This window comes from Setaria viridis, chromosome 1 (genome assembly GCF_005286985.2).
Source record: "Setaria viridis chromosome 1, Setaria_viridis_v4.0, whole genome shotgun sequence".
Lineage (NCBI taxonomy): Eukaryota > Viridiplantae > Streptophyta > Magnoliopsida > Poales > Poaceae > Setaria > Setaria viridis.
Window position 1 is genome coordinate 10,261,578 of NC_048263.2, and position 26,482 is coordinate 10,288,059.

General features: G+C 44.8%; 4 protein-coding genes and 3 non-coding genes across 7 annotated transcripts; 2 read left to right on the plus strand and 5 right to left on the minus strand.

The window, feature by feature from the left end:
• Positions 1-4,033: 4,033 nt before the first annotated feature.
• Positions 4,034-6,302, minus strand: LOC117863018 (large ribosomal subunit protein eL37z). The gene is made up of 4 exons (XM_034746590.2): positions 6,159-6,302; positions 5,912-6,047; positions 4,343-4,444; positions 4,034-4,242 (listed from the first exon to the last, which is right to left on the minus strand). The coding sequence occupies exons 1-4, from the start codon at positions 6,159-6,161 to the stop codon at positions 4,199-4,201; spliced, it is 285 nt and encodes a 94-aa protein (XP_034602481.1). The 5' UTR covers positions 6,162-6,302; the 3' UTR covers positions 4,034-4,198.
• Positions 4,715-4,793, minus strand: LOC117841842 (small nucleolar RNA Z199). Its single transcript, XR_004637420.1, has one exon. It is a non-coding gene; the product is annotated as a small nucleolar RNA Z199 (small nucleolar RNA).
• On the minus strand, positions 4,992-5,078 carry LOC117841837 (small nucleolar RNA Z199). Its single transcript, XR_004637416.1, has one exon. It is a non-coding gene; the product is annotated as a small nucleolar RNA Z199 (small nucleolar RNA).
• LOC117841852 (small nucleolar RNA R64/Z200 family) lies at positions 5,276-5,370 on the minus strand. Its single transcript, XR_004637429.1, has one exon. It is a non-coding gene; the product is annotated as a small nucleolar RNA R64/Z200 family (small nucleolar RNA).
• An 8,239-nt stretch (positions 6,303-14,541) lies between the features above and the next one.
• LOC117853825 (putative F-box protein At4g10190) lies at positions 14,542-15,877 on the plus strand. Its single transcript, XM_034736113.2, has one exon. The coding sequence runs from the start codon at positions 14,578-14,580 to the stop codon at positions 15,757-15,759; it is 1,182 nt and encodes a 393-aa protein (XP_034592004.2). The 5' UTR covers positions 14,542-14,577; the 3' UTR covers positions 15,760-15,877.
• Positions 15,878-16,686: 809 nt separating this feature from the next.
• Positions 16,687-20,290, plus strand: LOC117849122 (wall-associated receptor kinase 2). Its single transcript, XM_034730714.2, has 3 exons — positions 16,687-17,609; positions 17,702-17,875; positions 18,988-20,290. Exons 1-3 carry the CDS (start codon positions 16,736-16,738, stop codon positions 20,145-20,147), a joined length of 2,208 nt encoding a protein of 735 aa, XP_034586605.1. The 5' UTR covers positions 16,687-16,735; the 3' UTR covers positions 20,148-20,290.
• Positions 20,291-21,472: 1,182 nt separating this feature from the next.
• On the minus strand, positions 21,473-24,821 carry LOC117849130 (mannosyltransferase APTG1). The gene is made up of 9 exons (XM_034730721.2): positions 24,518-24,821; positions 24,213-24,330; positions 23,711-23,815; positions 23,292-23,614; positions 22,719-23,000; positions 22,441-22,621; positions 22,178-22,329; positions 21,910-22,072; positions 21,473-21,716 (listed from the first exon to the last, which is right to left on the minus strand). The coding sequence occupies exons 1-9, from the start codon at positions 24,748-24,750 to the stop codon at positions 21,630-21,632; spliced, it is 1,644 nt and encodes a 547-aa protein (XP_034586612.1). The 5' UTR covers positions 24,751-24,821; the 3' UTR covers positions 21,473-21,629.
• Between the last annotated feature and the right edge of the window lie 1,661 nt (positions 24,822-26,482).

Genomic DNA, 26,482 nt, shown 5'->3' on the forward strand with positions numbered 1-26,482 from the left:
AAAGTTTATGTTTGCATCAGCAGGAAGTTTGTTGGCAGCTGTCTCCATAAGAGGTACCGGCGAGATCTTCCATACTGGTCCCTCGCTTGTTGCAAGCAATTATGAGCTGAAATAGATAATAAGCAATGAGACAAAACGTATCATCTCATTTCAGAAAGGAGACTGACAATATGCATAAGTTACTTTTGATTTAGTTGTTCCAGTCACCAAAATGTACCGGCTTATTTAAAGAGCACAAGGCATGCTCACTGATGGAAATATAAAATGAACGACATCATAAAGTGTTATCTGTGATCACATTACCGGACCAGCGGTTTTCCTATCAAGGGTGATGGCAAAGTACATCTCATTAGGAAGTGACAGTTTCTCACACAAGTAGACCTGGCCAAAAGAATGGAAAAGCATTCAAACAAATATAGACAGATCGAGAAATATATCAAATTTTAACATGGAGTACCACATGCTGTATGTGGAGAGTAGAAAAAGTTTGGAGGGTAGAAAAAAAAACTTATTTTTTTGCCGAGTGCTAATAGAAAACACTCGGCAAACGCACCTATTGGCCGAGTGCCAAATAAAAACACTCGGCAAAGACACACTCGACAAAGTGGTAACGGTCGGCACACTTATCGACGGCCGTCGTACGTGGCGGTCACGTGGCGGTCTTGTGCCGAGTGTCATATTGTTGTTTGCCAAGTATTTTCTTTTCTGCACTCGGCAAATAAGTTTTTTTGCCATAGTGCAATTATTTTGCCTTTCTCATAGCCCACAATCTACAGCAGCTTTTCTACAGCCCACAACTACTTTTTCAAAAGCCACAGGTCAACCAAACACACCATAAAAAGGGTCCTTTTAGTTCCAGTTGGAGTCACCAACCTGAACTAATTCATTTTATCCCAGCTGGTGGTTCCAACAGGAACAAAAGTGGAACCACCAACCGGGATTAAAAGAGCTCCGACGGTCTACAAAATTTAGACCCGGGACTAAAAGCAATTTAATCCCGGATGCAAAGTCATCCGGGACATAAATTACTGGATGGATAATCTGTTCTAAATACCTTCACGTACGTCTATGCTCATTTATTATTTATTTCCAAGCGCAAGATCAGTAAGTCAGTATGCAGAGCATGGAAGAGAGCCTGCCCTCTTCGTTTCATCAATATATACTACTGTACAGGATATGTGAGTGTGCGTTCAGAAGTGTGCACAGCTGGCAAAGAAATCACGGCAGCGTAGTTTGAACAACAGACTGGTTAGCTCTCAAATTGTAGCGCGCAGGTCGATCAGAAGGAGTAGTTCAGAAGAAGAAACAGCAAGAATTATAGATGAAAGCACAGTGCTTGAATGAAGCACCTCAAAGTTCAGTTCAGTGCGGTCCGTCAGACAGTGTGTGATGCATAGTAGCAGGCAGGACCATTATTCTCAGGGATGTATGCGTATTAATTAATCAGTACATGTTTGGGCCTCAAATTGAAATAGTCATCATGTATTACCTAGTTTTTGGTTTTAGATGATCAAGAGAGTACATGTCAAATTAACAATATAACAAGACACTCTCTCCACCTCCAGGTACGATGGGGCAAGAGAAGAAATTACTCAAGTTGAGAGACATCTTTTCTTCAATATATACTTCACTCTTTACCAAATGTTGTCATGTGATTTCACAACGTATACTTCACGCTTTACAAAGGTGACTTTTGCAGTTTCGCGAGTGATTAAATTCCGAACTAGATTTATCATAGCAAGAATAAAACCTAGAATGCAAATCTCTAACATACTAGGCAACAATAAGCACAACTTCATATTCTCAGAAAATATGTTGAAATAACATATCAAACCATGGTGTACATACTTAGCGGGTACAGCCATGACGACAAGCGGTGCTGACGGAACGACGACGATGTTGCGGATGGAGCGCAGCAGACGACGACGAAGACGATGGCCCGCTGCAACGCCGAACTTGGACGGAAGACGAGCCATGGTGAAGACCTTGAGCAGTCGCGCGGAGCGCTTCCATAAAACCTTATTCGCCCTCTCCCGGTGCAGGATCACAAGAGCAAGAGGTTCCGGAGACCTGCTCTCCTGTTCATCGGTGCACGCCGGCGCTCGGGATGGAGTAGACTACGGTGATGGCGCAGCAGCGAGAAGAGGCAAACCCTAGCTTGATTAGATGATTTTCGGTAGAGGCCGATAGGTTGTATATATAGGAGAGCCCACGATCTCACATCGTGATCGTGATCTAAACCGATTAGGCTTCCGAGCCAAGTAACCAAAAAATAAAATGACAGAAGGAAACCCCACCGAGGTGTGACGAGTGATCGCGCATGTGGAGCTTTCCTTCTCTCCCCACACACATATCTTGGAGGAGTGGAGACAACCTCCATATTTATGTTGGTCATCCTACTCCTTCACTAGTAATGTGGGACTAAAAGTTTGCACCACTTCCACCACTTACTCATGACTAGCCTTTGAGATTTATTTGGAATTTCTGAAATTGCAATAAGTCAAGCCCATTATTCCATTATTGCTGTGCTAACGAGTAACGATACGACTACATCTGGTAATGCACAAAGATATATAATACACACGCAAGCCTGGAACATCTGGAAGACCAGAAACGACTTGGTTTTCAATGGGAACATTGCCTCGGCGCAAGCCTGCTGGAAAATATATATGTTCTTATCTAAAAGAACGGTATGTACATAACTTGCATTGTGGTCTTCCGGATGGACAAATCCACCTTACTTTCATTTGTGATACTTGTATTGTAGTTTTCAGGATGAGCACATCTATATCACTTATTCCGAATGTCACCTAAATAGCCATCGTCAACATCAAGCTCAAAACATAGCTTGTAACCTGCACTATCAATGTTGATCATCCGAGTTGCACTACCAATGGTGGGTGGTGACCATTGCTAATCTCGTCATGTAAAAAATATTTCTAAACTACCCATACTTAGAAATCAAATTATTAGCTTGGTACATGAAAAATATAATTTTATCCCATTCTTAGAAAAAAATAATTGATGTATATATAAGTAAATAGGCAAAAGAAAATTCAAAATTAAAAGTACATGGGAAAGTTAAACCATGTATACAAATCATGATATTTAATTACATTTCAGAAGAGGCTCTGAAGTCGTCGAGCCACCCTCGGTGGAGGACGATGTGTTGGCACTCCTCATTTCATTAGAAGATCACTCGATGAAGACTCGCCCCTTGAGTACGGTACCCAACTCAGAGTTGTACCCCCAAGAAGCAAAGTCACCCCATCAGAGTTAGAGTTGTACCCACCCCCCTAAAATCGTTTGGGCTTGTTGCGTTGTTAGGCTGTTTGCTTGTCGATAGGAAATCCAAGTCTAATGAGATCCTGCTCAATCTACACATGTCTTCCAAGTATGCCATCAGGACCTCCCCAAATTAGATCCATACCACCCCCGGTGGGAAGCCCTCACGGTCCTCGAGCACGGAGCACCCACACCAGGGATAGCGCTTCGTGCTCGCCAGATCAGGCGGGAGGAGCGCCAGCCATGGGAGCCGGAGCCCGAGCTCGAGGAGGGGCTGAGGAACGAGAGATAGACGGAAACGTGGAGGCAGAGCGCCGACAGCGGAGACAAATCTTTTGGCGATAGTGGTGGCGCTTGGATTCGATCGGATTCCCAACAGTTCATCTGCAAAAATCTGGCTGAACTATTGTACAGCAAGTTCCCAAGTTGGAAGTGGTAAAATTTGCATTCTTTTTGCATAGTGCCAAGTTATAGTGCCAAAGTTGCGAAAAAGGGAAGTCAGGAAAAAGGGGAACTAAACAGGCCATACTAAAGCTCCTTGCAAATGACAGGCGGCCAGCCATCGATAGACAGACTGCAAAAGAGCACAACTGGTGGCAAAGGCAGCTGAAATCAAGCAAACTTAAATTGCTCAGAAAACCATGCACTGCTACTAACCCCGGAGCAACGAATTCGGATGTTCGTCTGACTTTAATTTAAAGGTACGGCAAAACCAGTGCTAATTGCTCAGAAAACCATGCACTGCTACTAACCCCGGAGCAACGAATTCGGATGTTCGTCTGACTTTAATTTAAAAGTACGGCAAACCAGTGCTTTCATAGTATTACGGCTAAATAGAGTTCAGGCAGTACAATTCAACCAAAAAAGTTCCCAACTTCTAGCTTCCGAGGCTCTTCAATGGCAACATCCAGACTTAGTTGGCAGCAGCAGCACTCTTCTTGGGGGTAGCCTCAGTCCCTGAATTCAAGTAAACAAGTTATCAATTTGTAGCCAGTCAATCTTCATCAAAGAAAAAAGATATTTTCCATGCCCAAACTCGCAGGGATCAGTCAGGTACCTTCTCTGAAGTTGCTCTTGAAACGGCGAGGCACGTGTCGCAGGTACCTCATCCTTCCTGTTCCAGTGGTCTTGCGCCTGATGGCCTTCACGCTCCAGTTATCTGAATTGATGCAACCACCATGTTAACATCCAGGATTGGAGACAAGATACCCAAACTATATAGGAAGTGCAATCAGACAGCTTAATCCAACAACCAAGTAAACAAATGGCAAGGTTAGCTTTAATGCTTGACAAGTGGATTGCAAACCTAGACCAATTAGATGAACACTTGAAGGAAAAAACATGTAAAGGCAAAAGTTACAACAGAAACAGATATTAGTTTTGTTCCAGAAGAGAGATTGCAAATAGAATACAAAACAAAATGCTGAGGTATCATCAGAGACTTAAATACTTGGGAATCAAAGGAATTTAACTCCATCATATTGGTGCAGTTTAATTTCAAAGAAATAAAGCAAAACAGATACAGTTGCAGCACAATGAGGGCCAAATACTAAATGCTGAAAAAATTCAAAGAGTAACAGTGACAATCAAAATAAAGTAGTATGATGCTGCGTGAAATATTTTCTTATTGCATGACACCTCTGAAGTCTGCAAGTCACAAGGGAAAAAATTGACCAAAAACAAACTGCCAAAAATAATGAAAGAGGGATCATCAGAGACTTAAATACTTGGGAATCATAGGAGTATTATTACTCCCATCATATTGTTGCAGTTTGTTACTCATCACTTGACCCTCTAGAGTTGAAGCAGGCCAGAAAGGTATTTAAACGAATTGCAAACTCATGTAACATATACATACGAATTGCAAACTCATGTAACAACTCACGTACTAATTGCAGGAACATTTCCAAAAGAGATAAATGGAGGAAGTAGCCAGAAACATTTGGGTTGAAAATATGAAACCAGTGAATAATCACGGTAAAGTAGTACACCACTTCTCAGAACATGAAATATCTTCTCATCAATGCAATTGCATCTCTGAAGTCTGACATGCGATTATATTTTCATGATTCATCATAGCAATTTGACTGGTAGGAAACAAAATCAAGGAGCAGACAGATATACATAAACAAATACAGTGAGGTATCTAACTGAGAGCAATGCCCAAACAAGGCACGAACAGAATATACATTTGGCAGACTGGGATCAGTTTGAAACACATCGTTGTCGGTCACGGATAATCAGAAACACGGACCAATGTTTTCTTCATCCTTTCCCGCACGAACAAATTCATCAAACTACTAAACAGAAAGCACATAACCAGGCAGGAAAACCAGTAACAGATGTGCATATAACCACGCATCCCTAATAAGTAAAAAACTAACAGCAGGCCATCAAACTTTCAGTTCATAGAAACATCCTCCACGCTCAACATTACACGGTAAAGTAGGTCATCTAACAAGATGTGTTGACGTCTAACACAGCAATCCGCAAGCTTATGAACACGGAACAGCATATACAATCAAGCCATGCCAACGCAACTTGCACGGGGAACACCGAACCTATACAGATCTACCAGCGAGGGAAATAGAGGAAGAGAGAGGGAAAGCGTGATGGCGGATCTTACACTTGCGGATGCGGGCGGCGGGGTACCCGCAGGAGGAGCAGGTGCTCTTTTGGAGGTGGAAGCTGCGGCGGCCGCACCGGATGCAGAGCGTGTGCGTCTTGTTCCGGCGCTTGCCGAAGCTGCCGGTACCCTTCCCCTGCGAGCCACAGCAACAACAACAACAGCCGCGAGACGAAGCAACACGTTAGCGACGGAAGGAGGCGGGGAAGGTGGAGGATTGGAGGAGGAGGAGGCGGCGCGCACGTACCATTCCTTCGTTGCTCCGCTAGGGTTCGAGGCGGAGGCGCGCGGGCTGGTTGGGGGGGCAGTGGCGGCGTGGGGAGGGGGGCGGAGAGGCGTAAAACCCTAGCGCTTTATAGCGGCCGCCGACGGACGCCGCGCTGGTGACTGGGCTGGGCTTTTGGTCGATATAAATGGGCCGCGCGGAAGTGTTTTCGGGCCTTCTTCCTCCTTCCTTCTGTTGGTTTAGATGGTAGTAGGTATATGATGGGCTTTCGGTAACCCGATAGGGAGGATACATGGGCCGGCCCAAGAACACAGGTAATGTTCCTGTTCGTTCGGATGGATCACCAACAACCGCCTGCGATAGCTCTGTTGAGGCACGCCATCTATCTTCTTTTCTGCATTATTTATTATCATAATATATTGAGATTGGCGTCAACGTCACCTAGTTACCCGTCCCTGAATAACTGTTATTTTTGTTTTCGTACCACAAGTTTAACTAGATTTATAGAAAATACGTGTACTATTTGTATCTTTGAATAATTTTTAAAAAAAATTAGATTCAAACATCTATCTAAAATTTTAATTTTGTATCATAAATATTGATATTTTTATACATATTTAGTTAAAGTTGTTTATCAGGAAGCGAAAACTACCGTTATCTAGGGACGGAGCGAGTATGTTTATGTGTCGTCGACGATGACGGGCATGGCCGTCGCCAGCCAAGACCGGCCGACTGCCGTGTTGAAGTTGGTCTTCGGTGGATTTAAGCGGTTGTTTTGCGGCCTGTTCGCTTCAGCTTATTCAGCCGGCTTATCAGCCACCTCCATCATTCACCAAAAAGATCTACAAGAGGAAGGGAGAAAACACAGTACCAAGAGAAAATAGACTACAAAAAGATACGAGACTTTTGACAACATTGCTGGCAAATAGTAGTTTAAGTCCACCTCCATCATTCACCAAAACCAATATTGTTTCACCAAAATTAGGATAATTCAAGGACGCGTGTAGCCTAGACTGTTGAATATATTAACATTTGACATGATTAAACACCACACAATTATAGAGATGCTACAACAACTCGATTTCACTGTTATTTGGGTGAGATGGATTTAGAAAATTATTGAGCCAGGAACATCATCCGTTTTACTGAAATGGGGTGCCATCAAAAACATTCATTGCAAAAAGGGACACAAGAAAGGTAAAATCATTATCAATCAGATCACCTGCAAGGATTTAGCTGGAGCCATATGGTGTACTCATACTTATTTGAAGTTAGTTGTCCTCCAGCCTTCAACAATTCTTTAGTTCTCCGTAGAATGAAAGGATTTGTAAGTTTCGCCAATCTCTGCACAGAAAAAAAAGGTAAGAAAATCCAACACTTTTGGCACTATGGATAAAGAAAGGATTAGAACTAGGAGTTATTACAGATGAAAGTTGAACATATTTGCTTTTTAAATGAGGCTCCGCATCCCTGTGCTTCCCCCGGTTAATTGGCAGAATGTATTTCACATGGAAGCTATCATGATCTTCAAGTAAAAGTGGTTTACATATGTCCATAAGCGTATGGAACTCCTGCACATTTAGTAGAATTATTATATAAAGAGAAACTTTCATTCCAAAGTGAGTAGAGGGAGTTGGGGGGGCGGTGGGCGGGGGGGACCTCGAGATTGTTTTGTATTGGAGTTCCTGTGATTATTATCTTGTGCCTGCATTTCATTTTCTTCAGAGATTTTGCTATCTCTGCTTTCCTATTTTTGGCACGGTGGCCTTCATCCATGAATAGATAGTCCATCCTCACTTAACGCCAACTCCTCCTCCATTTTACTGAACATACCATATGTTGTACAGAGCAGGCCTCCTTCCTGCGAAGAGGATCCATATCTAATGTGAACAAACAAGTAGCAGTGTACCAATAGCAACCTTAATAAAAGGGAAAACGTCCATGTGAAAACTAACTGTAAAAACTTGCTTCAAGTGTTTCTGGGTTTTTGCATCTGTGAACCTGAAATAGAAAACATTTGAGTAAAAGAACAAGAAGAAACTAAACAATACTATGGAAATATCATAAAAAATAAGTGCATTATAACTTCTTACTGTTTGTAATACCAACACCTTTAAGCTCTTCTCCCCAAGGATCAATAACTGATGGCGGGGCAATAATAACAGCTCTCTTTATTAGTCCAGAATGAAAGAGGCCGCGTAAGAATGCGCAGACCTGGAAAAATAATGTGTTTACATCTCAACTATACAACATGAACATGTATACCAAATGTACAACATTATTAGATATACATACCTGCCTAGTTTTACCCAGACCCATGTCATCAGCGAGTATTGCCCCACTGTCCTTGCAATGCATGGACCATAACCATCTGATTCCTTCTCGTTGATGCAGAAAAAGATCATCGTGTACAAGGTAAGGAAGACGGAAGTCTTCCATTCTACTGTTATCTATAGCCTTCAGAGTAATATCCGGAAGGCTGTGATCATGATGAAGAACAACAGATATTGCTCGAAGTGGGAACGCATGAAGCGCGTTCTCCTTTGTGATAGTTGCATTCTTGGGGATGTACTTATTAAGGCCGATTAATGCAACAATGTTACCACAGTGAACATTCTTGATAGACTCAAGTTTCTTTCCCTCGAAGATTCCAGCACTTTGCAGGCTCTCTACATAATAATCTTTCTGTCCCGGCACATGGTTGGAGCCCAATACGCGAACTGTGTATTTAGGCGCTTAAAATAAGTTTTAGGACTAAACTGCGAGAACTAGGGACTTATTAGTAAATACTTTTGGGAGGTGGAAGGGCTGATCTGTGAAAAGAGTTTGAGAGAGGTGGGAGGGCTATTTTGCGAATAGAGAAGAGTTGGGGGTTAGATCAAAAGGGAGGGAGTTTTGCTTTCTCCTTCCCCTAGGCACGGTACAGGGAGAGAGGGAGGAGATGGCCGGTGGCGAGACGAGTGGCGGGGGAGGTAGAGGAGGGTGAGGGGGTCCCATTTGGGGCCTTACCTTGGTGAATCGGCAACGAGAAGAGTGGCGCCGGTGGTGGACAGGGAGGCGGCGGCGCACGGGAGAGGGGGTGGGGCGCAGGAGCGGCACGACAGCGCCTTGGCACGGGAGGGAGCAAAGAGAGGGGCGGCGAGCTTGCGGGTGGCGAGGGAGGCCGAGGCGTTGGCCCTTTTATAGCCGACGGGCGGAGGAAATGATGATGGCGTCGTGGGGGCTGGGGCCGGCGAGCTTGGGCGGCGGCCAGTGGTAGGGGCTGGGGGCTTGGATGTGGTGATGTAGCGGCAGGGGTCGGCGATGGGAGGGGCCGGCGGAGGGCGAGTCGCGGCTTAGGGAGGCAAGCGGTAGGGGGACCAAGCACGGTGGGCAGTGCCGGCACCGACGCCAGGCACGCTGCGCGGATGACGAGGCAAGGAGGGGTCGGACGCAGGGGGCCGGACCTGCGCGAGTGCAGGAGCCTCCAGAGGCATAGGCACTAGGGGTGCGGGCCCCGCGCACCGGTGGTGAGGGGAGAGGGGGGCGGCCAGGGAGAGGGCCTGGTGCCAGCATGCTGTGCGCGACCAGGGAAGGAAGGAGGAGAAAGGAAGAAGGAAGAAGAAAGAAAGGGAGAAAGAGAAGGAAAAAGAAAAGGGAAAAGGGAATAGGAAAAAGGGAGAAGAAGGATGGGAAAAAGGAAAAAGGGGTAAAAGAAAAGGAGTTTAGGTAAAAATGGATCGAAGTAAAATGATAGGATTTATATTTGGTGAAAAGTTAATGAGGTAGTAGAAATTGCGGGAGTGTTCGCGGCACGAGTACGGTGGTTTTCTGACCGGCACGTGGCGTGACTTGCAGAGAGGAAAAAGAAAGAGTGGATGATGGAGATTGCGGAAGCGGTCGGAGCACGCGCGGCGGTTTGTCAACTGGCACGCGGCGGAATTTGCAAAGAGGATAAAAATGATGGTTGTCAGCTCTGGGTGCCGAGACGGCGAAATCGCCGGGAAGACGGGTGTTTTTTCCGGGAGCTCAACAGTAAAAAGATTTTGAAAACAACTTTTTAGCGGGTGATTTAAGTTGGTGATTTTTATGGATGTTACACTTAGTAATTGTCTAACTTGCACTGTTAAGTTTATTTCAATCTACGTTTTGTAATAATTCGTATCTCCTGTATGTATGTAAAAATATAATATTTGTTGATGCTTTCCTTTCGCGGAAGCGATCCTGATGTATGGCAATGAAACACGACATGGAGGTTTCGAGGAGTCCTAAGGACACTCGACAGACTACCGGGCTTATACTGTTTTAAGTACGTTTCGGATAATTGTTGTTCTAACAGCGATTAGGCGCATTTAAGCCAGTTTAAGTCGGACGGTTCTGCCACAACCTTTATCAGCGAATTGTCCATGTTTTGACACGACTAATTTATTGGACTCTAGGACTACCTTAAACTCATCCTTGCAGAGGACCAATCCACTCACAAGATTCTTATTGATAGTAGGGACATGCTGCACGTTCCTCAGCTGCACGACCTTTCCCGAAGTAAAATTCAGATCTACCGTACCAACACCATGAACAGCAGCATGTGACCCATTCCCCATCATCACAGAGGAATCCTGGGTGACCTGGTAAGAAGAAAACATGGAGATGTTAGCACACATATGAACATTTGCACCCGTATCAAGCCACCAGCTAGTGGAATGAAAAACTGAAAGAACAGTAGGTAAATTACCATACCCGTCTCCAGTGTCGCCTATGGTCACCATGTTGACATCCTTAGACCCATTGGCCCTTCTGCCCTTGCGGTCTGCACACTCTGGACAATCCTTAGAGAAGTGTCCAAACTCACCACAAGTGTAGCAGTTCATCTCAACCTTATTCTTCTTCTTCTTGAAGGTAGTAGTCTTGACGACTTTGTTCTTCCCTTTGTTCTTGGCACGTGGAAATTTCTGGACCATATTGGCGCTAGACTGACCTTGGTCTCCTTCCTCATCAGTGTCCTTCTTCCGAGCTTTCTTCTCAACATCAAAAGACGCTACCAAATTTTCAACTGATATCTCCTGTCTCCTATGCTTCAGAGTAGTGGTGAAGTTCTTCCATGAGGAAGACAACTTTGCAATTATGCAACTAACCACAAAGTTGTCGGGTAATTGACACTTAAGGAGCTTAAGATCCTTCATAATGCACTGTACCTCATGGGCCTACTCTACAACAGAACGGTTGTTCACCATCCTGTAGCTATGGAAACTCTCCATGAGGTATAGCTCATTGCCTGCATCTGTTGCATCATACCTTCCAACTAAAGCATCTCACAGCACCTTCGCATCTATCATGTCTATGTAGACATCGACCATACGATCAGATATATTACTAATGATACATCCTACGAAAAAGTTATTGGCATCATCGAACCTTTTCTGCGCTTCAGCAGTAAGTTCACCTTCAGGTTTGCCAAGCCTCGTGTCCCAGACGTTCATAGCATTAAACCAGATACGAATCTTTGATTTCCACCTCTTAAAGCTCACACCGGTAAATTTCTCCGGCCTCAGTGACTCAGCAAAACCAGCCATACCAAAATCAACAGATTGCCTATAACAAGGTTTTTGGATTGCTGGAAAATTAGACAACTATATGATTAAATTTCGAACTAGATTTATCATAGCAAGAATAAAACCTAGAATGCAAATCTCTAACATACTAGGCAACAACAAGCATAACTTCATGTTCTCAGAAAACATGTTGAAATAACAAATTGGATCACGGTGTACGTACTTAGCGGGTGCAGCCGTGATGACAAGCAATGCTGATGGAACGACGACGATGTTGCGGACGGAGCGCAGCAGACGACGATGAAGACGATGGCCTGCTGCAACGCCAGACTTGGACGGAAGACGAGCCGTGGTGAATACCTTGAGCAGTCGCGCGGAGCGCTTCCCAAAAACCTTATTCGCCCTCTCCTAGTGCAGGATCATAAGAGCGAGAGGTTCCAGAGACCTGCTCTCCCGTTCGCCAGTGCACGCTGGCGCTCGGGATGGAGTAGACTACGGTGACGGCACCCTCCAAGCCATCGAGCTCACCTCCGATCACCCCCAACCCTTCCTTCCCCCAGCGGTCTCACCTCCACCCGCCGCCGCCCCCCATCTCCGCTGCCATGGCCGGCCCGTCCAGCGCCTCCTCCTCCTCGCGCGACCTCGGCAACGTTAGGGTCGAGGAGCAGTTGCAGCAGCTCAAGGGCCAACGCCCCTCGTCCCCGGCGGTCGGGAAGCTCACGCCCAGGGCTGCCGCGAGGCTCAAGCCGCCGCCACGCCCTCCCCTCCTCGTCCGCCGCCTCCCAAATCCCCCCATCCGGCCGGCATCCAAGGTTGACATGTGGACCCCACAAAACAGACACCCTATCCTACTATTCCAAAAGCTAGGTTGCCAAATGATGTTAGCTTTCGGAAAGCCACCCTAGCAAAAGCCAAAAGGCAGCTTCCTGGAAAGCTTGGAAAGTTAAAGGTCAAACAAACTGGAAAGCTTGGAAAGTTAAAGGTCAAACAGGGTGCTCGATCTCATTTAATGGAGGTCAGGCTAGGTGTACCTGATTTCGTCGTCCATGGCACATCAATATCAATGGGCCTGATTGCGAACAGGCCCGGGGTGGAACGACAGGCCCAACAGCAAGCATCCGAGAGGAAGGAAAGAAACCCTAGCAGCCTCTTGTTGGCATCATCAATTGGCCGGGATGATCCAGCAAATGACATTCTCTCATTCGTCTCTCCATTCTCCATCCCCTCACTCGCCATCTCCATCCCTCCCCCTCACTCGCCATCTCCAGCCCGGTGCTCAACCGGTTGATCTATGATTGAAGCGCTTGCCAAGGAACACTGTCGGGCACAAGCAGCCGATCGCGGCGGCGACAGGCCCGAGGTCGCGGGATCTGGCAGGCGCTCCGATGGCTGAGCTTGTTCCGCTCGGCGGCAGAGCGCGCTCTCGCCTATGCAACCGCGGGATCTCGACGACATCCGACACTGGAGAATGGATGGAGAGCTGTATCACTGTGGCCAACGCCCTCGTCCCCGGCGGCCGGGAAGCTCACGCCCAGGGCTGCCGCGAGGCACAAGCCGCCGCCACGCCCTCCCCTCCTCGTCCGTCACCTCCCAAATCCCCCCATCCGGCCGGCATCCAAGGTCGACATGTGGACCCCACAAAATAGACATCCTATGCTACTATTCCAAAAGCTAGATTGCCAAATGGTGTTAGCTTTCGGAAAGCCACCCTAGCAAAAGCCAAAAGGCAGCTTCCTGGAAAGCTTGGAAAGTTAAAGGTCAAACAAACAGGGTGCTCGAGCTCATTTAATGGAGGTCAGGCTAGGTGTACCTGATTTCGTCGTCCATGGCACATCAATATCAATGGGCCTGATTGCGAACAGGCCCGGGGTGGAACGACAGGCCCAACAGCAAGCATCCGAGAGGAAGGAACCCTAGCAGCCCCTTCTTGGCATCATCAATTGGCCGGGATGATCCAACAAATGACATGTGTCATTGGATTTGTGGGTACTTTTTTTTGGAACTTTTTGAAAACTTCTTTTTATTTTAGTATTTTGTAAAAATAGTCGGGGGCGGGACAGTACAGAGGATCCGTTCCCCATTCTCCCATTCGTCTCTCCATTCTCCGTCCCCTCACTCGCCATCTCCATCGCGCCGCCGCCCGCCCCCCCCCCCCCCCAATCACGGCAACGTCGTCGAAGATCCGTCGTTTGATTGAAGCGCTTGCCAGGGAACACTGTCGGGCACAAGCGGCCGATCCCCGGCCCGGCCAGGTCCGCCGGTGGATCTGGCTACCGGAGGAGTGCACGGAGGCGGTGGCCCTCAGGTAGTAGAGTGCGTCACCCCTCTGTCCACCTCGGTGCCTCCACGCGGCGGCGACGGGCTCGAGGTCACGGGATCTGGCAGGCGCTCCGATGGCCGAGCTTGTTCCGCTCGGCGGCGGAGCGCGCTCTCGCCTATGCAACCGCGGGATCTCGGCGACATCCGACACTGGAGAATGGATGGAGAGCTGTATCACTGTGGCCAAAGGGGGGCCCTTTAGCGATGTAAGTAAGCAATGCGATTTCTAAGTTCATTACTCCTCATTCTCTGCAGGGCATCAAAGATTGATTCTTGTCCGCTTTGGTTTTCTTTACTGTGATTCTTGTTAGATTAAAAAAATATATCACTTCTTTCATATCATTCAGAAAAGAAAATATTCTATTTTCTTCTGATATATCCGGTTGGTTGCTGTAAAAAAAGAAATCATCAAACAAACTTAAGTTCTGCGTACATCCGACTCCGAGTCCGGCATGGATATCGAGTCTAGTCCGACATGGATATCGTGACTCTTGCCAATATTTATATCTCATACCGATCCTAAAATCTTCTCTCTTTCACAGAAGAAGATGGGCGGGAAGAGGAAGAGGACACCAAGGCTTCCTCCCGACCTGATGGAAGAGGTCGTTATCGAGATCCTGGTGCGGCTGCCTGTTAAGGTCCTGGTGCGTTGCAAGTCTGTCTCCAAGGCCTGGCGAGCCATCATCTCCGACCCCATCTTCATCCAAGCGCACCTCCGGCGTTCAGCCTCCAATTGGCAGAAGGACCCATGCTTCATCATCAGCCCCCAGACCCTGGACTATGTCATCGCTGAGGACGAAGGGCGCTGGCCAACCACCTTCTCTAATCACATTCGCTTCTACCAATGGCAGCAAGGTAATAAGGTGGCGACATTTATCCATGACAAGGAATATCGTTGCAAGTTCAACCAACTGCACTACTTCTCGCACTGTGACGGCTTGGTGCTTGCTCCCACTGACACCAGCCTCTACGTCTTCAACCCAGCCACCAGGGATGCCATCACGCTGCCAAAAAGTGGCCGCAACAATCTAAAGCGACTAGGTGGACGACGAGCATGCTATTGTGTCGGTCTCGGCCTGGATCCGCGCATCGGCAAGTACAAGGTAGTCCAGGGCTTCTACTGGTCCAAGGATCGCACAAGCATGGGGATGGAGGTTTGCACCATTGCAGATGACGACCACGGTGGCATTTGGAGTTGGGGGAAGATTAGGAATGATCCTCCATACCTTCCCCAGAGATGTCAGACCGCCCCGAGCATCAACGGGTACATGTTCTGGCGCATTGCTGAGCCTAAGCAGCATGATAAGCAGCAGCCTCCACGGGCTCTCCTCCACCTTAGCCTGGACGACGAGGAGTTCGGCATCACTAGGCTGCCGGATTCATTGGACCCTTCTCTAGATTATACCTTTCTGCTAGACGTGCTGCACGGCCGGGAGCTGTGCCTGACAGCCAGTACCAATGAGACAATGTTGACCATCTGGACATTACCGGTAGTTGACAAGGGCCTCAACTCACCATGGGAGCGCCGGTACTCCATCAATGTCTCTGGTCTTTTCCAAACAATGGCTCTTCCACCTTGCAGCAGTGGAATCATCTTGCGGCAAGCACAAGCTATCTACAGCTACAACTTGGTGACTTGTAAGCTCACCACGTTGTGTGAGATGGACTGTATGGCGTTCCAGGGCCGCAAGGAGCGCAAGTGGAAGGACCTCTTCACCTTCGACGTCAAGCCCTACACCGAGAGCCTTGTTCGGATCACCAACCACCTTTGTTGAGGCACGCCATGAGAATAAGCAGCCGCATCTGCTGCATCCTGCATGTACCTTCTTTTGTGCATTTACCATTAAGGTGCAAACGGCTATTTGTATGCTGTACTTTCATTTGAACCCTATGTTATTTTCATCTGCTTGTTTTGAACGGCTATGTTTCTTGAGTTTGTGCTGCTTGTTGCCGCTGATTTTTTTTTCCCAATCTGCTTGATACAATGACGTACAATTCCCCTTGTGAGAAATCATCTCGACCAAGCTTAGCTTCTCAACTTGAACTCCCACCACGGGTTATTCCAGATTGGCGTCAACGTCAACGAGCTATTTTTCTCTATATATATGGACGAACGACGGGCATGGCCGTCGTGGCCCGTCGCCGTCTGGGGCTGGCCCGGCGCAGCATAGGAAAGACGGCAGTTCTTGACCGACTGTTGACTCACGATCGTCGGGTCTTCATCCCAAAGTCCTCAGTGGGCTCAACCTGGGTCTCCCCTGCTCTGCTGGCGCGTCCGCGAACGCATGTTTCTTCAGTCTCTGTTGTGTTGGCGATTGATTCTTGATCTTGAATCTTGGTACAATGACGTGTGCTTCTCCCTTAATATCTTCCGGCAAAACAAGAAGGGCCTGTAACATTGCAATTACGCGTTTACAAGTCAGACTATATAAGCTGGACCGACCGATTCTTCTTCCAAGTACCACGATGCTTCAACGCACGCTGCTGAAAGATCAAACCAATGAAAATCGGCGTACCAACGCCTGCACATGTGGCTGAAGACGACACATCAGCTGAAAGGAGAAAGAAGTAATTTCAAAACTCCAAGAAGAAACTGTCTCACATCTGGGACATCAAACAGCAAACACGGCTTATAAACCATTTATTCTGACCGAGTCTGCTCTGACCAGTCGCAACACAATCCTGGCCTTGGCCATTATATAAGCATGGTATCATAGGAGAAAACACACAGAGGCAGGAAAGCACACAGAGATGGCTCGAGTGTTACCTTGGCTATCCTTAGCAGCCACTCTTCTGTTAACAACCATCAAGACCAGCACAGCGTCCAGTATGGCAAAGCCTGGCTGCAGAGAAACATGCGGCAACCTCACCATTCCCTACCCCTTTGGCATCGGTCCTGGTTGCTATTACACCAATGGGTTCGACGTTTCATGCGAGGATAACCGCACTTTTATGCACAACTCAAGCAGCCTGATGGAGATCTACAACATCAGCCTGATAGGAGGGCAGGCTAGAGTCAGCACCTTGATTGCCACCAATTGCTACAAGAACGGCACCACCACAGATGGATGGGCGTCAGCAACTACTGCTGAATTGTTCACGATATCCAACAAGGCAAACAAGTTAACAGCGGTTGGATGCAATACACTTGCATTCTTGGGCGGCTACAACGAATACACGGCTGGAGCTGGGTGCTTCTCGATGTGCCCGAACAAGCAAAGCGTGGATGATAGCGGCCAGTGCTCTGGCATGGGCTGCTGCCAGACATCCATTGCACCAAGCCTCACCTCCTTCAACATGACCTTTGATAATAGGTACAACAATTCTGTGGTACTTGAGTTCAACCCATGCAGCTATGCCTTCGTTGCAGAGCAAGATTCGTTCAGGTTTGAGCCTTTTTACCTTGAGGGTGACAAGTTAACAGAGAAGTTCAAGGGCGGAGTTCCTGCTATGCTTGACTGGGTAGCTGGAAGAGAATCCTGTGATGAAGCGATTAAGGACAGAACATCATATGCCTGCATTAGCAACAACAGCCAGTGTGTCAAGTCACCAAATGCTACAGGGTACCTCTGCAATTGCAAGGATGGCTTCGAAGGGAACCCCTACCTAGCGGATGGGTGCCAAGGTCATCAACTCTCCAGAATCTAGTTTTTCTTTACACCAAGTTACCTGTTCACTGACCTTCAGTTATTGCCTACTCTTGTTTGATGTTTGCAGATATCAATGAATGCCAAAAACCAGATCATTATAAGTGCTTTGGAATATGCAGCAATACAATTGGGGGTTACAACTGTTCCTGCCCATCTGGGACTCACAGCATAGATCCAAAAATCTCGATCTGCAATCCACATACAGCTTCAGAAAAGGCTAAATTAACAAAACTGTTTATAGGTAATTTCCTTACACTCCATTTCAGTAGAGTTATCAGAATAGCATGGATAAGTCACCCTAATGTAGCAGATATTTCCAAGCATCAGACACATGAAATAGACTCCTAAAACTTATTAGAAACTTTCATTTGAACTTTTTGATCTTTTCGCTTAGCTAGTGGCCAAAGCAAAATGAAATGAGTCGACAGAGTATTGAACCATTCATTTCAAATTTTCATACTTGATCCAACATGTCCAATTTGCGATCCTTGAACAACAAAGTTATATCTTGCAATCTTTACCTCCATATTATAATTAGTACAAAAGACGGCACAAGAGATTGCCACCAGAAAAGTCCACCTAAGAAAAGACACTCGATAGAAAAACACAAATCAACTTACGAGACTTGACTTTTCTATAGATCTCTTTCACACACAAAATCAACCAACTGATAATTTATATGATTTACATAATTAATTCCTTAATTGAGAGTAGGTTTCAGCCCTACTTAGTCATCTAATTGAAAGTAGGCGACAGATTGTGGGAATGTCATAGGGGTATGGTAGCCATATGAAACAAACAAATGAAAAAATAAATTCTGCTCACTTGTGATATTCGTATTCTGACACTGTTTGACGAAGATGCTGTTCTTATCAGGATAAATCAAATGCGCAGAACCATAAATCTTCTAACACATTAGAAAACGCAGATGGTAAATTATATGCATATAAATATAAGGGTAACATATCAAAGCATCAAGATACAAAAGGGCAACCAACCATTTTGTCTAATCAATGCAAAAGGAAGAAGAAGCCAGAGTTTCTGCATACACATTAATTGAAGAGCATTACTGGTCCTACATGCACATCCTCCATAAACCATCATATCGCCACTTCTTTTGTAATGAAAGAAACATATGTAAAAAACTTATTTATATTTTGATTGTTGAAGGTATTAGATGTAAATTATAAGTAGCAGACTAGCACTTTATCCTTTTCTCCTATAGGAAGCAGCTGGATATCTGTTCGCAATTGTGCCTCACAAAGAGTACTGTTCTTAATCAAGTGGTTAGGTACCCAAAAGGGACATGTTACTTTAGATTTCAAATAACTCAAACAATGTTTTCCTTGGCAGGTATTTCATCATGTGCTATACTTTTGCTTACCTGCATTTTTGCACTACTGATTGAATGCCAGAAGAAAAGGCTGATGAAAGAAAAGGAGAGATTCTTCCAACAAAATGGGGGTCTCCTGTTATATGAGCAAATCAGATCTAAGCAAGTTGACACAGTGAGAATATTCACAACAGAAGAACTAGAGCAGGCAACAAACAATTTTCACTCAAGCAGAGAAATAGGGAGAGGTAGCTATGGCACTGTTTACAAGGGAATTCTCAAAGACAACAGAGTAGTAGCCATAAAACGCTCAAAGATCATGAACATGGTTCAGAAAGATGATTTTGTGCAAGAGATGATTATACTGTCACAGATCAACCATAGAAATGTAGTCAAGCTTCTCGGTTGCTGCTTAGAAGTTGAAGTTCCCATGTTAGTGTATGAATTCATGCCAAAAGGCACTCTATTTGAGCTGATACATGTCACATACCGAAGCCCATCCATTTCATTGGACGCTCGCCTCAGGATTGCCCAGGAATCTGCAGAAGCACTGGCATATCTGCACTCATCAGCATCCCCTCCCATAATTCATGGAGATGTAAAATCTCCAAATATTCTCCTAGGTGACAATTATATAGCCAAAATCACTGATTTTGGAGCATCAAGAATGCTTCCAAAGGATGAAATACAGTTTATGACAATGGTGCAGGGAACTCTGGGTTATCTAGACCCTGAATATTTACAAGAGCGTCAACTAACAGAGAAGAGTGATGTTTATAGTTTTGGAGTCGTGCTTCTAGAGCTAATTACAAGGAAGACAGCGATTTATTCTGATGGTACTGAAGAAAAGAAAAGCCTGGCATCATCCTTTCTTCTAGCATTGAAAGAGAGCAGACTTCAATCTATCTTGGACAGAAATATATTGGGTGTTGGAATGGAGCTTCTCCAAGAAGTTGCTCAACTTGCAAAGTGTTGCTTGAGTATGAAAGGGGAAGAGCGGCCATTAATGTCAGAAGTGGCTGAAAAGTTGAGATTTATACGGAGAACCTGGCGCAAACAATTGACTGAGAATGCTAGTGAAGAAACTGAATGTTTGCTTGAAAATCCATCGAATTATGACCCTTCTAGTACTGGACGGCATGGAAGTTTGATGGCACTAGATTTAGAAATTGGTAGATGATAAATGTAGAGGTACCAAAATTATAGATCAGAACAGAATTTGAAGTTCATTTTTCCTGAAAAAAATACTCTGTAATATGTGGCATTTGCTTTTGGCATCAAGCTTCTCAATATGAATGCCAAACTTGTCAGATTCCGATGATACTTCATAATGGCATACAGTACATGGAATTGCTTATTACAATTCACAAGTTGGGACTTGAATCCACTAGACTGCTGCATCATCTAATACGAACTAACCATACAGCATTGTACAAGTGACGTCAATAAACTCAAACTCACACTACTATTGAAACAGACTTCGAGAAATAGAAGCAAGCACAGAAGTTGATACATAGGTATTAACAACATTATAAATGTTTTCACGCATGATCACTGTAAGGCAGGAATAACGGGACAGTGTATACTGATAGTAAACTTAACAATCAACAACAAATAGATTAGTTAATGTCAAACTGCCAGTACCTTGCCCTGAGACCAAAAAAAAGTGAAACTCCTGTACGTCAAAGAATCGATCCATGTAATATCTACTTCGACTGACAAGAAAACAGTAACTGATAATACAAATAAATGAAATGTTAGGATGTTTTGAGACCTGATCATGTCACAGTTAGCCAGATGAAACCTGCATTTCGCCAGACAGGTAACTTCCTGAGCATTAGGGTTAGGTTATATTGCAAAATAATAAAAGGTGAAAGCAAGGCCCATCAACTCACTGTTACTTTATGAGGTGAGTCAACAAGCTAACACATTCAGTTATCAATTTTGACTAAAAGAGAGCAGAAGCAGCACATAGTTTGTTATACTAACATGAAACATAACGTAAAACACAATTTGGGGTACATTCACAAAGAAATGAAACTGGATATAACAGTGAATCAGAAGAGTCAATATGGAGAAGATGCTGGACCTTGTGCTACCTAACAAAAGCCTACAGACAAGACTATTAGGGCATCCATAAATAAGCACATTTTTTTTGAAAATACATAGTTGACTTTGCAACTCCGTGTATGTTGTGACCTGGTAAAGGAGGAGAGATGGTAAAAGTTGGTGATCCAAAGGAGAAACCTAGCCACTCTTATGGAGTGAAGCCAATTTGCTCGATCCTTTCTTTATGCACATATCAAATATTTGAGCAAGTGAACAAAGAAATGGACAGATTAACACACCTCATTCATGCCATCCCTTGTCATTGTTAGGAAAGACTACACTTCCTATCTTTCCAGTTAATTATGACAGTATCACTAAAGCTGCAAATTTATCATAGAAGCGCAAACCATGGACATAAAGGCTCGATGCAAGCTGTGAAATGTTATGCAACAGCAATAAAAGTAAAAGAACATCTCTTTTCAAGGGGTCAAGATATCAGAAGTATATACAATAATGTTACAGCTCATTTCTGAAATGAAAAACTAAAACAACACAAAGCATATGAAGATTGTTAGATGAGATAACAGGCCTTTTCTGCAACAGCAATGCCAAATCATAACACATCCCCCTGTGAATAAACAACAACAGATGACTGAAGGTCTCTGTCAACCTTGAAATGCGTGTGGAAAAATCTCCTGACCTGCCAACCATGACAATTGTCAATGAGTTTTGAGTACTATTATTACGAAACAAGAAATTCCTACACTAGTTAGTAACAGTCTAACACATATTGCTTGACAAATAATAACGAACACTGGAAAGCAGTAGCTAATGTGTGTGTATTGAACCATGAAGTAAAAAAAAATGATGCTTAAGGCAGCATGGCATATTACCTCAAGAAAGGAATTGCCCAGAAGCAAGTGGTGAACATGTCTTTCTTCGGACTCAAATAATACAATGTGACTGAATGAAGATAAATTTCCGAAAACCTCGCCCACAAACTCAAATGGGCTTGTCAGGAAACGATCTGACTCATCCAAGGTCCCTTTGTTACCACTGAGTGCATCAAAATAAGTCAGCGGCAACGTATGTGCAAGCACAAGTATAGTGATATGAGAGGTCAAATCTATTGCATTTTCAAAGTACAAAGAAAATAACCACCTAGGAGTGCAGTCCAAAAAGCGCATAGGTACATTGTGATGTAAGGTAGAGTAGTAAGGTGTTGAATGACAAGGCATGAGAAAGAGGACACTCTTCACTCTTCCATCATGGGCTTCTTTTGACAAATAATACATAACATCTTCCGTTCCTCTCTGCCACAATGAGTATTGCATATAAGACCTAAATAGAAATAATGAAGAAGCAACAGAAGTAATCCATAAAGCAAACGAAGTAAGAACAATATTGGCATAGAGAAAACTTACTTGATGGAATAACGACATATATAAGGCCATTGGAACATTAGTTATGATGAGAAGAATAACAGAAAGTTGCAACCTTGAAAGGCATCTTTTCCCATGCAGAATTTTGCCCTTGAATTGTGACATTGCAGCTAAGCAGTATCCGGAGAACATCAATGCTACAGGTAGCACTGGAAGAACAAATCTGCAGTATTCAATCAATTTGTATCATATCATGTATATAGTGAGAAGAAGTCAGTTGATTACATGAACACTGTACACTTGCAAGAACCAGTGAATACCTGAATTCTTTATGTCCAAGTATGCTGTAAACCCCTAATACCCAAGCGATTAAACCTGAAATCCTCCATTCCCGAGACTTGACAATTCCGCACATTGCAAATGGTAAGAATGTCCAAATCATAGATGGAAACCCCTGTGTGAAGTACCAGTGGAAGACATGTGTTCCATAGTAGTCTCCTCCTGAAGAGAAGAGGTTGAATTTCAAAAAATTAAGTGGCACTATGACCTGGGAACCATACATCCACCAATCAAGGAGTGTTGTTACTGCAAGGACAATGGCCCTGCAGAAAGATTAAACAAATAGTTTACATAAAATAGTCGTTGGTAGGAAAAGAGCAAAAATGACATCAGACAGACGTTTTAGCAACATGTGTCCCACAATGGAAAGAAGAAAAAAGAACAGAATGGAACGGAAAAAAGAACTTAACATGGCTAACTTCTAAAATGTCAGCATTGTGTGTATGTCCAGTGCACAAAATGAAGAAACAATAAAGATAAGACATCACAGAGAAATTCACAAATCCTAAACAACGAAAGATTGAAAGTTCAACATGAATTTTACAATAACTTACCCTACTGGAATGACCTCAAGAAAGACAAAATAACATTTGGATTTCATCTGAATAAAATCCAAAAGACCAACATAAAGCCATGTTACAGCACTTGTTGGCCGAATGGCACAGGATAAGGCTGCAATCAGAAGAGCCAATTTTCTTGCTGGGGGGCTTTGTTTACTAGCAGCCTGCTGCTTTGAAACAATTGAGGTTCCCTTGGAAGACTCTATTGCGATAAACCAATAATAGAGTCCAGCCACAGTCAAAACCGTCTCCAAGCTGTTTGATAGAGTCCGTGTGATGCAAAAAAACATGAACCAATTAACCAACTGGGAGAATAACTGCAAACAGTTTGTTAAGGCCAACATCCAATATGTCACTGCAGTTATATACTTATGACAGAAATCATATATATACATAGATGAGTTTAAGGATACTGTCCACTGGGCAACCTGACTGTTGAAAATAAGTTTGGAAAGTTTATACAAGTAAAGATCTCCAAAAGCTGCAAAGACAGATTGAAGGAGGCGTGGAGCCATCACCTACATGAAAGCAAATAAACAAATAAGGGAATGCTGCCTCTCCAAATTTTCAGTTCATATTAAGTTTGCAAATTGGTATTTTAGAAATGAGATTAAACTACGAGTCTGGATGTTTCTGAACAAGCTGGTATCACAAAACCAACATGATGGTTCGAAACCAGTTCCAAGTCATTTGTCAGCTAGAATTCTCGATTCTTTTTTCGAAAAGGGATAACCTATTATCAATAGTGATTAGAGAAGTTCTGTTCCCAGCAGTACTCCGATGTAACCTACGACTAGAAAATAGAAAGGGGCATGCTCCCAGGCAATTCTAGCTCCAGGAGCTCGTGGCTAGAATCACCATCCTGCGCGCAATTGATATTCTGCTAGACTCGTCAGGATCTGGTTAAGCTATTACCATAAACCATGGAGTATCCAGGTGGAGTAGCGCCAGAATCTTGTAGAGAGCAGCAAAGATCAACGGGTGGAGGTAACTTCGAAGGCCCCGCTTCCACTCCCAAGTGAGATGGCCATACCTGCAACCAATCGCGAGAGAACCAAATGCATTAGCACTCTGGCATCAAATTTCCACGAAAAATAATGTCTCGCTGCCCCCTCTTCGCACGGAAATCATCGCATTCCCTCGAGTCGAGCGGCAAACGGATCCAATTCCGCGCGCGCTCTAACAAAAACCCGCGAGACAATGAGCAGCGGCGAGTTTACCCGAAGGCGATGCGGTGGGCGACCTCGAGGCACTGCCAGTGCTCGTCGGGGTTGAAGTAGGTGCGCACCAGCAGCGCGTTGGCCGCGCGGAACGCCAGCGCGAGCGCCAGCACCCTCCGATCCGACCCCAGCGCCGCCCACGGCCGGATCCGCCTCGCCTTCTCCGGCGAAGGAGGCGGATCGGGGTCGCCAGGCGGCAACCCGGCAGCGCGAGATCGCCTGCGTTGGCTCATCGCGCGCGCTTCCTGTACCCGTTTCTCTCTCGCTGCCGGCGACGCTGCTGTGCCGAGGCAGAGCAGAGAGGAGGAAGGGGAGCTGTGCCAACGAGCCGAGCTTGAGCGAGCCCAGGTGCAGCCCATTTGAGCTTCGACGGGCCAGAAGAGAGAGATGGTGGGCCCGTTCCGTTGTGATCGATCAGGTGGCAAATATGGGCTAATGGGCTGCGTTTCGTGTGGTTATGGACCGTGCGATTGTGCAAAAACAACTTTTGATCCATTACGCATTTTTAGCCATCAACAACCCTTATAAAACCCCTCAAGAAAATTGAGAAGAAATTCTATTGAATTAGTTCTCGTTGACGAGGAATATGTCGCACCGATAGTTTCAAAGGTGTTGATAGTTAGGTAAGGTACAATGATTGAGGTTGAGGGTAGTGAAAGTGAGAGCAACCAGTCATATATACTATAAACGATCACACACCAATCGTTATACTTATTAGTTAACATGGAAGGAGATCATTGTTGTAAGGATCTTGGAAGCTCAGGAAGAAAGGAGGAGTGGAATTGTTAGCAAGTACATTTCCATGTAACTATATATTGTTTTATTTTTCCTTTTAACAACCCTACTACCCATTAGCATAGTAGCATCATGATTGGATGTCCTCCTTTGCCCTATAAATACCTTTTATTGTTATCTCTATCTTTCCATTAACCTATTCTTTAACCAACAAGCATTCTTCATCATCATAACCTGCTCAATACTATGCCTATGATTTACCTAGACATGTAGCCAACTTGCAAGTATAGGCTAATAGACCGAGTTACCTTGATTGAAAGGTAATGAATGGAGCAAAACTTATGACTTGGCATTATTTTTAAAGTGTTGGATTGCTCTTAGGCACATCCAAACAAAGAATGTAATCCAATGCACACCCTATCCATCATGAAATTCTTACAGAAAAATGAGTATGGGTAATTTCACTTGCAAATATATTGATAATGATCATTATAAGTTTTAAGATATATAATGATCATCTTAGGCACGACGAGATAGTAGAGTAACCGACAATTAAAGTAGTGAAAACAATTTCCTCTAGAAGATAACCAATGGCAAAGTTTTATCGGATATGTATGAAGGCAACCACACTAATTAAGTAGTTATCACTAAATAATAGCTTATTACTGGTGTTTTTAGCTTGGTGTATGGCCATAGCTCACCCCAACCACAACTAAACTCCGCCACTGCATGTAACCAATCATTCGCTAATCAGTTATAGCATGTGAGTGATCAAGTGGGAGAAGAGCTGGTGTAGTGGGCTTAGAAGCTCGACGAGATTCGAGAAAGGACGGGGGCAAGTAGACCTGACTTGACCCAACAAACCTGACCCACCAAAAAAAAATCCTGACCCGATCAATATGTTGGGTGAGCACGGGGCGATATTTATGACCCGATCTAAAACACGGGTCGGGTGCGCCCTAAAATTTTTTACCTGAAAAAACTTGACCTAACCCGAAAATTACACATAAAACATGGGTTTGACCTGACCCAATCCGATCATGTAACGGTTTGGGCGCGAGCCAAAAATCCAACCCAATGGTCGGCACGGGTCGAGCACGGGCCAAGCTTTTTTACCCGAAACCTAAAAGAATCCGACCCGACCCAACAAATGATCACGTCTAGGCTCGAGAAAGGAGCGGATGCAAACAAATATAGTACGTGTTACATCTGTAATGTCTCCTTTTCCAC